At 38.2% G+C, this 14,795-nt stretch overlaps 2 protein-coding genes across 3 annotated transcripts in view; both read left to right on the top strand.

Moving 5' to 3' along the window:
- The first annotated feature begins 7,895 nt into the window (after positions 1–7,895).
- On the top strand, positions 7,896–9,633 carry LOC112837815 (zinc finger protein 350-like). Its single transcript, XM_073905076.1, is given in 3 exon segments — positions 7,896–8,616; positions 8,619–9,005; positions 9,008–9,633. Coding segments are annotated over 3 exon segments (1,665 nt in total). The 5' UTR covers positions 7,896–7,964.
- Positions 9,634–12,094: 2,461 nt separating this feature from the next.
- The window catches only part of CRISP2 (cysteine rich secretory protein 2), a 23,273-nt gene continuing 20,572 nt past the window's right edge, over positions 12,095–14,795 (top strand). For both annotated transcript variants that reach the window (XM_073905077.1, XM_025890749.2), the window contains exons 1-2: positions 12,095–12,230; positions 13,338–13,438. The gene's annotated coding sequence lies outside the window, so the exon portion shown is untranslated. The remainder of the gene's footprint in view (positions 12,231–13,337; positions 13,439–14,795) is intronic.

Genomic DNA, 14,795 nt, shown 5'->3' with positions numbered 1-14,795 from the left:
AGTTGCAATCAATGCATATATATCAATAATTACGTTGAATGTAAATGGACTAAACTCTCCAATCAAAAGACTTAGGATGACAAAGTGGACAAAAATAACCCCACCACCCATCTATATGCTGCCTACAAGAGACTGATTTCAGACCTAAGATACATGCAGATTGAAAGTGAGGAGATAGAGAAACATTTATCATGCAAATGGATGTCAAAAGAAAACCAGGATAGCAATACTTATATTAAACAAAATAGCCTTAAAAATTATTTATTTATTTATTTGACACAGAGAGAGCAGGAGTGGCAGAGGGAGAAGGAGAATCAGGCTCCCCACTGAGCAGGGAGCCTGATGTGGGGCTATATCCCAGGACCCAGCCTATTTTGATGGTATTTTCATAGAGATTCCATTGAAAGTGTAGATTGCTCTGGGTAGCATAGACATTTTAACAATATTTGTTCTTCCAATCAATGAGCATGGGATGTTTTTCCATGTCTTTGTGTCTTTCTCAATTTCTTTCATTAATGTTTCTGTAGTTTTTAGAGTACAGAAACTTTATCTCTTCGGGGTTTATTCCTGGGTGTCTTATGGTTTTTATGTCTTATGGTTTTTTGGTGCAATTGTAAGCAGGATCGATTCCTGAATTTCTCTTTCTTCTGTTTCATTGTTAGTGTATAAAAATGCAACTGATTTCTGTGCATTGATGTTATATCCTCCCACTTTGCTGAATTCCTGTATGAGTTCTGGCAATTTTGGGGTGGAGTTTTTTAGGTATTCCACATAAAGTATCACATTATCAGTGAAGAGTGAGAGATTGACTTCTTCTTTGCCAATTTGGATGCCTTTTATTTCTTTTTGTTGTCTGATTGCTGAGGGTAGGACTTCTAGTACTATGTTGAACAACAGTGGTGAGAGTGGACATGGCATCCCTGTCCTATTCCTGATCTTAGGGAAAAAGCTGTCAGTTTTTGCCCATTGAGTATGATATTCTCTGTGGGCTTTTTGTAGATGGCTCTTATGTTATTAAGGTATGTTCCCTCTATCCCTACACTGTGGAGAGTTTTAATCAGGAAAGGATGCTGTATTTTGTCAAATGCTTTTTCTGCATCAGTTGAGAGGATCATATGATTCTCGTCCTTTCTTTTATTAATGTGATGTATCACACTGATTGATCTGTGAATGTTGAACCACCCTTGCAGCCCAGGAATAAATCCCACTTGTGTGGTGAATAATCCTCTTAATGTACTGTTGGATCCTATTGGCTACTCTCTTGGTGAGTATTTTGGCATCCATGTTCATCAGGGATATTAGTTTGTAATTCTTTTTGATGGGGTCCATCTGGTTTTGGGATCAAGATAATGCTGACCTCATGGAACGGGTTTGGAATTTTTCCTTCCATTTCTATTTTTTGAAACAGCTTCAGCAGAATAGGTATTATTTCTTTAAATGTTTGGTAGAATTCCCTTGGGAAGCCATCTGGCCCTGGGTTCTTGTTTTTTGGGAAGTTTTTGATTATTGCTTCACTTTCCTTACTGGTTATGAGACTGTTAAGATATTCTATTTCCTCCTCTTTCATTTTTGGTAGTTTATAAGTTTCCAGGCATGCATCCATTTCTTCCAGATTGCCTAATTTGTTGGCATATAGTTGCTCATACATGTTCTTAAAATTGTATTTTCTTGGTGTTGGTTTATAAAGAAAGCAAAACTTACACAAAACTAAGATAGAATAGAGTGAAAGGAAGCCAAAAATGAAGAATATATCTATAAAATGTAAATGTAAAAATGATAGGTAAAAAAGACTTAAAAACAAAGAGTTGATAAAGTAAGAAACTAGTTGTAAAGGGGAAAAAGAGAAATGGAAAATTTTAAACTGAAAGATAAATGAATCATGAGAAAAAACCTTGTATTCTATATACTATTTTCCCATAACACTGGAGATCTTCAGTCCTTTGAGGTCCATAAATTTGCTGTTCCCCTGTTCTTCCAGTTGCTCTTTTGGAGAAAGGGCTTGCTGTGCTGATTTTCAGGCATCTTTGCCTGGGCAGAGTTGCACCACTGTTGCTAGGCAGCCAGGCTCAGTGTAAACTCTTTCTGGTTGCTCTGCGTGGATTTTGTTCCCTGAAGGCTTTTTGCAGCATCTCTTTAGAGGATCAATATTAAAATGGCCGCACCCCCAATCTCCAGCCCCAGAACCAAAAGATTGCAGTCCCTTCTCTTCAGCAAACCCTCGGGGATAAACAGTCTTCACTTTCGTGTCTGCCAAATTCTGCAGACTCCTGTGGTGTACACTCACTCCACCCCTCCCAGGGGAAGGCAGAGAGTCACCACATTCCTGTTTTTTGCACACGCTGAGAACTGTCTCCTGGTGGTGTATCCAACTGCTCCGTGCCTCCCAGGGGAAGGTGGAGGGTCCCCACATTCCTGTCCTCCACTAGGTCCCCACATAGAGAGCAGTCACCTGATTACCCCAGCTCATGGTTTATGGTGAAGTGAGCTGAGACCTCCTCTTCCCAGGTTCACTAACCATAACCAGTTTCCTGCTTTAATCTTTGGGAACCCCACCGGCCCAGGCACACTCATTCTTTCTGTGATGCCAGGGATCCTGAGACCACACTGTCCCACCTAGAATACTGCTCCATTTCACCACCTAAGCACCTTTCAGGCAAGACTGTCTCTCACTGGAGCAGATTTCTGAGGGTTCTGATTTTGAGTTCCAGGGCTATATCACTTTCCAGTGCCAGCTTATGGAGGCTCCCTCTCCCCACAGCTTATCTTCTGATATATCCCCTCAGATTCACTTCCCTGCACCTCCTACATTGCAAAAAGTGGTCGCTTTTCTACTTGTACTGTTCTAGATATTTTTTTCTTACATCTCAGGTTGAATTCATGGGTGTTCAGAATGATTTGATAGTTACCTAGCTAAATTCAAGGGACCAAATGAAACAAGGTCCTGCCCTACTCTCCTGCCGTCTTGCCTTTCTTCCAAAATAGACTTTTAAACAAAGAGTGTAACAAAAGACAAAGGACCCTATATAATAATAAAGGGGACAATCCAACAAAAGGATATAATAATTGTAAATATTTATGCACCAAACATGGAAGACCCACATGCATAAAATAGTTAATAACAAACATAAAGGAACTAGTTGGTAGTAGTACAATAATAGTAGGGGACGATTACACCCCATTTACATTGATAGACAGATCATCCAAGCAGAAAATCAACCGGGAAAGAGTGGCTTTGAATGACAAACTGGGCCAGATGGATTTAACAGATATATTCAAAACATTCCATCCTAAAACACCAGAATACATATTCTTCTCAAGTGTAGATGGAAGATTTTTCAGAATAGATTACATATTAAGCCAAAACATGTTTCAACAATTTCAAAAAGACCAAACTCATAGCATATGTCTTTTCTGACCACAACATCATTAAACTAGAAATCAACCACAAGAAAAAAATCTGGAAAATCCACAAGTACATGGAGGTTAAATAACATGCTACTAAACAATGAATGGGTAAGCCAAGAAATCAAAGAAGAAATCAAAAAGTACATTGAAACAAACAAACAAATGAAAACACATGGTCCAAAATCTTTGGGATGCAGCACAAGTGCTGCTAAGAAGGAAATGTATAGGAATACAAGCCTATCTCAAGAAGAAGCAAGAAAAATTTCAAATAAACAACATAAGCTTACACCTAAAGGAACTAGATAAAGAAGAACAAAAAAACCCAAAACCAGCAGAAGGAAGAAAATAATAAAGATTAGAGCAGAAATAAATGATAGAGAAACTAGAAAAACAATTAAATAGATCAATGAAACTAGGAAGTGGTTTTTTTGAAAAAAATCAACAATATTGATAAACCTCTAGCCAGACTTACCAAAAACACAGGGAGGACCCAAATAAATAAAACCACTAACAAAAGGGGCTCCTGGGTGGCTCAGTCCGTTGAGTGACTGCTTTCAGCTCAGGTCATGATCCTGGAGTCCCAGGATCAAGTCCCGCATCGGGCTCCCTGCTCAGTGGGGAGTCTGCTTCTCCCTCTGACCCTTCCCCTTTCATGCTCTCTCTTTCTCTCATTCTCTCTCTCTCAAATAAATAAATAAATAAAATCTTAAAAAAAAACACTAATGAAAGAGGAGAAAGAACAACCAATACCACAGAAATACAAATAATTGTAACAAAATATTATGAAAATCTATACGCCAACAAATTGTACAACCTGTGAGGAATTGCTAAGTTCCTAGAAACACATAACTTACCAAAACTAAAGTCAGAAGAAATAGAAAATTTGAACAGACCAATAACCAGCAATGCAATTGAATCAGTAAGCAAAAAACTCCCCCCAAAAAACAAAAATCCAGGACCAAACAGCTTCACAGGAGAATTCTACCAAACATTTAGAGAAAAGTTAATACCTACTTTTCCCAAACTATTTGAAAAAATAGAAGAGGAAAGAAAACTTCCAAATTTATTCTATGAGACTAGTATCACCATGATACCAAAACTAGATAAAGACACCACAAAATAAGAAAACCAAGGGCCAATATCTCTTATGAATATATATGCAAATATCCTCAACAAAATATTAGCAAACCAAATGCAAGAATTCATTTAAAAAACGATACACCACGATCAAGTAGGATTTAATCCCAAGATGCAAGGGTGGTTCAATATTGATAAAACAATCAACACAAATCATTACATGAATAAGAGAGAGGATAAAAATCATACAATCATTTCAATAGATACAGAAAAAGCATTTGACAAAGCACAACATCAATTCATCATAAGAAAAACCTCTGCAAAGTAGGCCTAGAAGGAACATACCTCAACATCATAAATGCCTTATGTAAAAAACTCACAGCCAACATCATACTCAATGGTGAAAAACTGAGAGCTTTCCCCCTTAGGTCAGGAACAAGACAAGGATGTCCACTCTCACCACATTTACTCAACAGAGTTCTAGAAGTCTGAACCACAGCAGTTAGAACACATAAAGAAATAAAAGGCATCCAAATTGGTAAGGAAGAAGTAAAACTCTCACTATTTGCACATGACATGATACTCTATATAGAAAACCCTAAAGACTCCACCAAAACACTGCTAGAACTGATACATAAATTCAGTAGTCATAGGATACAAAATCAATGCACAGAAATCTGTTGCATTCCTATATGCTAATAATGAAGCAGCAGGAAGTGAAAATAAGAAAAGAATTCCATTTATAATTGCACCCAAAACAGGAAAATATCTAGGAATAGACTTAACCAAAGAGGTGAAAGACCAGTACTCTAGAGAGAGAGACAGCAAGAGAGGGAACACAAGCAGGGGGAGTGGGAGAGGGAGAAGCAGGCTTCCTGCTGAGCAGGGAGCCTGATGTAGGACTGGATCCCAGGACCCTGGGATCATGACCTAAGCCAAAGGCAGACGCCTAATGACTGAGCTACCCAGGTGCCCCTAGATCTGTCTCTTGAGGAAAGGGAAATAAAAGCAAAAATAAACTACTGGGACTACAACAGAATAGAAAGCTTCTACACAGCAAAGGAAACAACAACACTAAAAGGCAAACTCCTGAATGGGCCAAGATATTTGCAAATGATATATCTGATAGTTAGTATCCAAAATATTTAAAGGACTGATACAACTCAACACCCAAAAACAAATAATCTAATTTAAAATGGATAGAAGACATGAACAGACATTCTCCAAAGAAGACATATGGATGGCCAAGGGACACATGAAAAAATGCTCAACACATCACTCATTATCAGCAAATGCAAGTCAAAACTACAAAGAGATATCACCTCACACCTATCAGAATGGTTTTAATCAAACACAAGAAACAACAAATTGTTGGCAAGAATGTGGAGAAAAACGACCCTCATGCACTGTTGGTGGAAATGCAAACTGGTACAGCCACTGTGGAAAACAGTGTGGAGTTTCCTCAAAAAGTTAAAAATGGAGGTACCCTAGGATTCAGTAATTGTACTACTGTGTATTTACCCAAAAACTACAAAAACACTAATTTAAAGGAATATGCACATCTCTATGTCTATAGCAAAATTATTTACAATAGCCAAACTATGGAAGCAGCTCAAGTGTCCACTGACAGATGAATGGATAAAGAAGATGTGCCATATATATAAAATGGGATATCATTCAGCCATAAAAAGAATGAAATATTGCCATTTGCAACAACATGAATGGAGCTAGAGTATAAGGCTAGTTGAAATAAGTCAGTCAAAGACAAATACCACATGAATTCACTCATTTTGGAATTTAAGAAACAAGACAAATGAGCAAAGGGAAAAAGAGAGTCAACTCAAGAAACATACTCTTAAATGTGGAGAACAAACTGATGAGTATCTGAGGAAAGGTGGGTGTGGAGAATGGGTGAAATAGTGATGGACATTAAAGAGTACACCGATCAAGATGAAAAAAAAAGTTAAGCGATTTTTTTCAAAAAAAGAAGAGAAAAGAAAGGTAAAATCTCTCTTTACAAATTAAAATATTTGTAGAAATTCCAAAGGAATCTACAAAAAAGCCTATAAGAACTAATAAGGAAGTTTAGTAAGGTCACTTGTTTATGGGGGAAGGGGAGGGGAGCATCTTACATATAAAGTAGCAGGGTAAGAATTAGAGTGGATTTCTCTGCAGAATACATGCAAGACACTAGCCCCCAGCTCTCAGGCATTTTCAACACTGCACCTTTGAGTTCAGCACACTGCTAACTTTTGATTTTACATGAATATTTAGAAGTACCTGTACTGTTCCTTTCAATAGTGGAGATGTGCTTTCAAGTGACTCAAAACCTACAAGCTCTCTTCTATTCTGGATTTGCCCTCCCTACCAACTTCATCATCAACACTGTCTTTTAAATCTCTTCAAATCCCAACTTTTGTTCTATTTCTACTGTTCTAAAATTAATATGGGAAATTGTCACCACATTCTTATTTTTCTGTCACCAATTTCTCCACTCTGCAAATCACCCTGCATAGTATTATTGGGTGGAGTTTTTTTTTTTTTTAAGTTTTTATTTAAGTTCCAGTTAGTTAACATATAGTGGAATATTAGCTTCGGGTGTACAATATAGTGATTCAACACCCAATGCTCATCACAACAAGAGCAATCCTTCATCCCCATCTCCTGTTTCATACCTGCCCCTAACTCACCTCCCCTCTGGTAACATCAGTTTGTTCTCTATAGTTAAGAGTCCATTTCTTCATTTGCCTCCCGCTCTCTCTCTCTCTTTTTTTTTTTTCCTTTGCACCTGTTCTTATGGCTAAGTAATATTCTATTTGGTAGCTTTTATTAAATAATATTTGATCATAAAATTTCCCAATTATCTAAACATCAATGAAATTATTTTCCCATGTTATACAAAGAAGCAAGTCTCCTTAGACTTCTATACAAAATTATCCCAACATTTTAAACAGCCTATCATACTGACTTACATACACCTTGTGATACATTGATTTGTCTGTTTCTGCCCTTTCAAACAAGTGTTCAAAACTTTTTTTTCTGATCAAGTCACATACATTTTTCAGAGAAATTCAAATGTCACTGTACCTTCTAATTTTTACCCAGATAGTGTTAACTCAGAATTCCCAATTATTGATATTTCCTGTTCCAACTACATAGCACTAAACTACACTACCTGGTAATGTTCATATGTGTGCATTTTTCTACCAGTACTATAAGTCTTAGAGGAAAAAGATGTTGTTTGTTTTTCTCTACATTTCCTAAGAATCTAGGCCAAGTCAATATTTATTCTCTCAACAAATATTTATAAACTATTACTTAAGTAGGAAAAGTTTGGGCGACGTTACAAGGAGTAGAAGCAGTTCGTGGAAGTGTTATGTTTAGACTCTCTTTTTGGTCTGGAGAAAATCAGGTCCTGATGCCCAAGGAGCAAAGGGATTATGTGAAGGAGGAAAAAGTTACAAGATGTGGTGTCAGTTTTCATGGGCGCACGCCTGACCGAGACTGAGATTTCTGAAGAGAAACTAAAAGTAGTTCCAGAAGACACAAGGCAGAGCTTCCCCACCGCCAGCTATTTTCAGAGAGCAGAACAAATGACCCAGCCCCAGGAATCCCTGACATTTGATCATGTGGCTGTGGACTTCACCTGGGAAGAGTGGCAGCTCCTGGCCCCGGCTCAGAAGGACCTGTACCGGGACGTGATGTTGGAGAACTATAGAAACCTGGTGTCAGTGGGTTTTCACACCAGCAAGCAAGATGTGCTCTCCAAGTTGGATCAAGGAGAACCAACATGGACAGTGGAAGATGACATCCCCTGTCAAATCCATTCAGAAACCTGGGAACTTGATGACTATTTGCCAGAGCACTTACAAAATGAAATCCTGGAGAATAGCCTAGAACGATGGCACAAACATAAAATATTTGAAAATAACGTTCATCTGAGCACAGCTCATTTCGTGTTAAGGCAAAATCATGATATGCGTGATTTACATGGAAAAACTGTGAAACCAAACTTAACTTTACTTCACCAGAGCAGAAACTATGAAATAAAGAACTCTGCAGATCTTACTGGAGATGGAAAATCCTTTCTACATGTTAATAACGAACAGTTTCATCCCAAAATTAAATTCCCTGAAAGCAGAAAACGCAAAAAACAGACAAGCCTCATGTATGCAGTGAATGTGGGAAAGCCTTCATCAAGAAGTCCGGGCTCACTGATCACCAGATCATTCATACAGGAGAGAAACCCCACAGGTGTAGCCTGTGTGGGAAAGCATTCTCCAGAAAGTTCATGCTCACCAAACACCAGAGAACACATACAGGAGAAAAACCCTATGATTGCACTGAATGTGGCAAAGCCTTCCTGAAGAAAGCAAGGCTCAATATACATCAGAAAACACATACAGGGGAGAAACCATATATATGCAGTGAATGTGGAAAAGGCTTCATCCAGAAGGGAAATCTTATTGTACATCAGCGAATCCATACTGGAGAGAAACCTTATATATGCAATGAGTGTGGGAAAGCTTCATCCAGAATACATGCCTGATGGTACATCAAAGATTTCACAGAGGAAAGACTCCCTTTGTGTGCAGTGAATGTGGAAAATCCTGTTCCCAGAAGTCAGGTCTCATTAAACATCAAACAATTCACACGGGAGAGAAACTCTTTGAATGCAGTGAATGTGGGAAAGCCTTTACCACAAAGCAAAAGCTCATTGTCCTTCAGAGAACTTACACAAGTGAAAGACCCTATATCTGCCATGAGTGTGGGAAAGCTTTTGCCTACATGTCTTGCCTTGTTAAACATAAGAGAATACACACAAGAGAGAAATGTGGAAATTCAGTCAAAATGGAAAATCCTCCCTCAGAGAATCACAGCTTATCACAGACTAGCAGTGCCATGCAGGAGAAAGACCTTGTCAATACAGTGAATATGCAAGTGCCTTCTGTGGCTTGTCAGACGCCACTAAACATCAGTGGGCTCTTAGCAAATAGGAATGTGGTCATAGTGGCACAGGCTGCAGCCAGATGTGCACCCTCAGGAGACAACAGAGGATTTACACAGGACAGAAACCTTATGAACGCAGTGAATGTGCTTATGCCTTCAGCGGTCAATTATGTCTTATTTTATGTCGCAGAAAACCAGTAGGAGAAAGCTCAGAGACCTTCTATGTGGAGAAGGGTTGAGCAAAAATTTCTAGGTCATAGTATGGCTGAAAAGTATATACTGAGAGGAACTATATAAATGCCAAGGCTGGGAAAGCCTGATCTCCTCATCCTATTAAAAATATGCATTGATACACAGGCATAATCTGATGTCAACCCAAATACATACACCTCAATTGCTGTATTGTGCCTGTTAAAGGAATGAAGGAAGTCTGAGTTCAATAAGTGGAGGGAATAAATCGGTGAATTTTAAAAACAAACAAGAAAATTTGTATCTGGAATGCTATGAACGAAAAATCAAGAAAGGGCTAACATTGGGTGGGTGGGATATGGGCCACGTGTATATTAATTCAGTTTCTGCAGGCCAAGGTGAAGGATTAATTGGAAATTGGGATGTTTGCTGTAAACTCTTAGAAGTTTATTTTATGCAGAGGCACTTACAAAACAGCAGCCTTAGACTGAGTCAGTTCATTCATTTACCGAGTATTTGTTAAATACTCCCTTTGTACTGCGTTCTGTTTGAGGAGGTGAAGATTCAGTGGTAAACAAAACAGAAAAAGGCCATGGTCTCTTGGAGAGAGCATTGAGGTAACCAGATTATCTTTAAGTGGTACATTCATACCAGCTAATCTAGTAAGAGGATGTAAATATCTATTCCAGGTGAAGTAGATACTGTCTTGGTACATTCTGGTTGATAAGAGCATAGTGTAGCCTGGATGGCTTATAAAAAGAGAAATTTATTTTTTAAAAAAAGAAGTGCAAAGTTCCTATACAATAAAAGTTTCAAAACTTTCTAAAAAAAACTATTACCTAAGTAATTTGGATCATGCTAGGCTTTTGACATACAACAATAATCAAAAGAGATATAGTCCACTTCTCAAATATATATTTACTCACAATATCTACCACTACAACACTTAAGTTGCTCTCATTCTGACATCATCTATGGAAAAAAGTAATAATTATAGGTATGGTGTCTCCCAGAATGAAAAATAGGATATTCATAGTAAATTATAGACTGCTACAGGATGATGATTATGTTGCACTAATAAAAAAAAAAAGTATGAAGCAATTCCATTTATAAATAAGTGAGTAGCAATTTTGTGGATATAAGTATTTGAAATATTAAATTAATAATCTAAGCAAGATACAGTGAAAATATGAATATAGCAGTGAGAAAGACAGATCAGGGATGGATTTTGAAAACTTTCAGAAAGGCAAACTGTCAGAAGTTAACTTGATTAATGGAACCATAAGAGTAAAGCAGGCTAGGATGACTTCTAAATTCCATTTTTTTTTTTTAGTTAGTGGTATTTGAACTGAAATAGCAGTAAAAAAGAACTAAAATAATATCTGTGCATTGGTCTCTTGGAATTTTAACATTGCCAGGGGAAAATGACACTCGGTACTAGGAGACAGTGTTTTTTAGAGTTAACAATTGTGCATAGGTGAGTCTCAAATGTTGGAATGAAAAATCCAAGCCTCTTTGCCTGGGGTAGAGAGAGAGTTAATGTGTGATGGGTGTTAATCCTTGGTTCGTCATCTTTTGACCAAACCTGTCTTCTATGTGATGAATTAATTCATTCCTTTAAATCTTGAGAACAACTAAGCATAGGAGGAAATGCATCTATTACTCATCTGCCCTCTGTGAAGACAGGCACTACATCTTCAACCAACGCCAGATATACCAGATGACCTTGAAGTCACCAGCCTGGGATCAGGAATTCTCGGCATTTTCCTAAGACCTACTCTTATTGGGTTTCTTAACCACAAAACCACAAAAATTGGAAGGGAAGAGGGGCAAGAATGTCCGCCTGGGTGGCTCAGATGGTTAAGCATTTGCCTTCGGCTCAGGTCATGATCCCAGGGTCCTGGGATCGAACCCCGCATCGGGCTCCTGGCTCAGCGGGGAGTCTGCTTCTCCCTCTCTCTCTGCCTCTCCCACTGCTCATGCTCTCTCTCTCTCTCTGTATCTCTGTGTCTCAAATGAATAAATAAAATCTTTAAAAAAATAAAAATAAAAGAGTGGTGTAAGGATTTGGGAGTCTGGAAAATATGCTGTGATATTCTAAGGAAATCGAGTGAACTTTTTTAAAAAGCCCAATTCTTTATGAGCAAAACTATAAAATGCCAACTTTATGTAACCTTGAATGCACTTTTGCCACTAGACTAGCATTGCCTTGCAAATTTAATTATCTGTGGGCTTTACCAATCTGCTCTTTAAATTCTGACCTGTGTTAATTCAGGAATTCTTATCTGAAAAGGAATGCCTCCTTTTTCAACCAACCCCTGTACATTTCGAATCCTAGTATTATCTCCATCTTCTTCCTACGGTTCAAGTGTGTGAGCAGACATTTCCTTTCCTCAAGGGAAGATGTGTAGGATTTTGTCAGCGCGGCGTCACAGGGAGATGAGGCAGTCGTGGGAATTCAGTAAGCTGACGACTGCGCTGAAGGCACAAAGCCACGTGACGTCACTCGTCGCTCACACCTGCCTTGGACGCTCACTGTCCAAGCAGCTGGCAGCAGCCAGTCTCTGGCTCCGTCCCCACTGTGGGAAGATCTGGGCTCTGGAGCCAGGGTAAGAATTGGAGCAGTCTGGGAAAGGAAATGACCAGGGCCTGGGAAGTGGGGTGTAGATGATAGGGAAAGATCTGTGAAGTGAGGGGTCTTTAGTCCTCCGTGCCCTCTTCTGACACTCTGGTGGGCACATCGGCTGGCTGATTCAGTGCGGATGGACAGCTTTCAGTTTTGTTGATTATTTCCGATCCACCAAAGTCTTTCAACGTGCCTCTCGTCGATGTTTATCTTATTGAAACTCTACCTGTCTTAAAAGATTAATCGTTATATTTACATGAAATGCTCTGATTCATAGCAGAAGTCTGAAGTCATTTGTAAATGAGGACTTCATTTAGTCAAATTAAGAACTTTAGTTTCTTGTGTTTTGAATGCATAGTTATTAGAAACTGTGTATTGCAAATAATTAGACTTATAGCTATTGGCTCTTGTGGACTATATGTCATCTACTGGCTTCCAGGAAAAGACATGAAGACATATAGGCGTGACCCCAAATCCATGTAGTAAATCCTTACTATGTGGGTGACTACTTACAGAAATTATCTTCTAAAGAGTGTATATATATGGGGGGCACCTGGGTGGCTCAGTCCCTTAAGTGGGGATTCTTGATTTTGCTCAGGTCATGAACTCAAAGTTGTGGGATGGAGCTGGTGTGGGCTTCATGCTCAGTGCCGGGAGTCTGTTTGTCCTTCTCCCTCTGTTCTTTCCCCTACCCTCATCGTGCTCTCTCCTCATTTTCTCTCCTTCTCAAATAAATAAATAAATAAATAAATAAATAAATAAATAAAATCTTTAAAAATTTTTTAAAAAAGTGGTATAAGGATTTGGGATTTGGGAGTCTGGAAAATATGCTGTGATATTCTAAGGAAGTAAAGGGAACTTCTTTAAAAAGCCCACTTCTTTATTATTTGAAGGAAATATCAAGATATCAAAACATAATCTGATCTCAGAAGGATATTATGGTCTTAATGTGTGAGATCAAATAAATGCAGGAAAATATTGGGGTAATATTAAAACACAGTTAAGTTTTAAGTGTGTGACAGAGATTATTGATACTGTTTATTTATTCTTCCCATCTTTATTTTAAATATTATCTTTTTCTTTGTTCTAGGATTATGAAACTGAACACCATAATCTTCCTACAGACACCTTAGAACTATGTCATCTCAGTCTTAAAACACCTGCAAGAAAGGGCACAGTACTTTTCCATTAGTAAGTAGCAAGGAAAAAATGGCAGCAGACTTTCCAACTATGTATGAATGTGGGTTTAGTCATTGCTTTCACTGATGAAGCAAAGATGATTATAGGTTGGGTGAATGAGGGTAGGGGAGTGGAGAGTGGTAGGGAAGAATATGTGGCATCTTGGTCTATTGAATTATGGAATGGGTCATCTAATACAATCCCACTGAGTGACTGAGCTATACAAAATTATCAGGCTAATGTGTATGTTTGTCACTAAACTGGCAGGGAAACGACAACCCAGATGTTAAATCATTTTCTTAAAGTTAGCCAGAAGATTTCCAGTAGAAGTGGGCCTTGAACATTTGAATCTCTGATTAGATTATGCTGATTTTTTTCCCTATGATACCCGGACGTAAAAACAGGTCTTAACACTTCTAAAATTAGCAATTTAAAATCAAACAACATGCATTCATGGGAAGATCTTATGAACTCAGTAAACTACCACACATTGTAAAGGATCATAATAAAAAATTAATAATTTCCATTTATTGTTATTTGTCAGGCATTGTATTAGGGGCTTTATGTATATCATGCCACTCACTTTTCAAAGCAAAGTTCTTGATATGATAATCCACATTTTACAGAAGAGAAAATTGAAGCTCAGGATTTCCCAGAACTGATGGTTTCCAAAGATAAGCAATAAGTCATAGAAAGCTGATAAGCGGAAAGTAAAAGAAAGCTGAGCTATAAGAATTCAGCTGTAAGGTAGGATCCTGGTTACCTTCACAGTGATTAACCAGTCTTCAGTGGTTATTAAAAAAATACTAAGCCAAAAAAGCAGTACCCAGATTTTAATGTGCTTGGGGAGAGGGGAGGGCTGGTTGGGGAGGGAAAACATGATGTATTAATTCATGTTAAAGAGATACCACCTCACACAGGTCAGAATGGCTAGAATGAACAACTCAGGAAACAGCAGATGTTGGCAAGGATGGGGAGAAAGGGGAACACTTTCACACTGTTGGTTGAAATACAAACTGGTGCAACCACTCTGGAAAACAGTATGGAGGTTCCTCAAAAAGTTAAAAAGAGAGTTACCCTGTGACCCAGCAATTGCACTACTAGGTATTTATCCAAAGGCTACAAACACAGTGATTCAAAGGGGCACATGTGCCCCAATATATATAGCAGCAATGTCCTCAATAGCTAAAATATGGATGTCCATCGACAGATTAATGGATAAAGATGTGATGTGTGTGTATATATATATATATATATATATATATATATATATATAGAGAGAGAGAGAGAGAGAGAGAGAGAAAGAGAGAGAGAGAGAATATTACTCAGCCATCAAAAAGAATGAAATCTTGCCATTTGTAATGACATG

The sequence above is a fragment of the Callorhinus ursinus genome, unplaced genomic scaffold (genome assembly GCF_003265705.2).
Source record: "Callorhinus ursinus isolate GAN/ISIS: 27379988/994484 unplaced genomic scaffold, GSC_fseal_2.0 scaffold22, whole genome shotgun sequence".
Lineage (NCBI taxonomy): Eukaryota > Metazoa > Chordata > Mammalia > Carnivora > Otariidae > Callorhinus > Callorhinus ursinus.
Note: the sequence above shows the minus strand (reverse complement) of the source record. Positions and strands in the feature narration are given on the sequence as shown.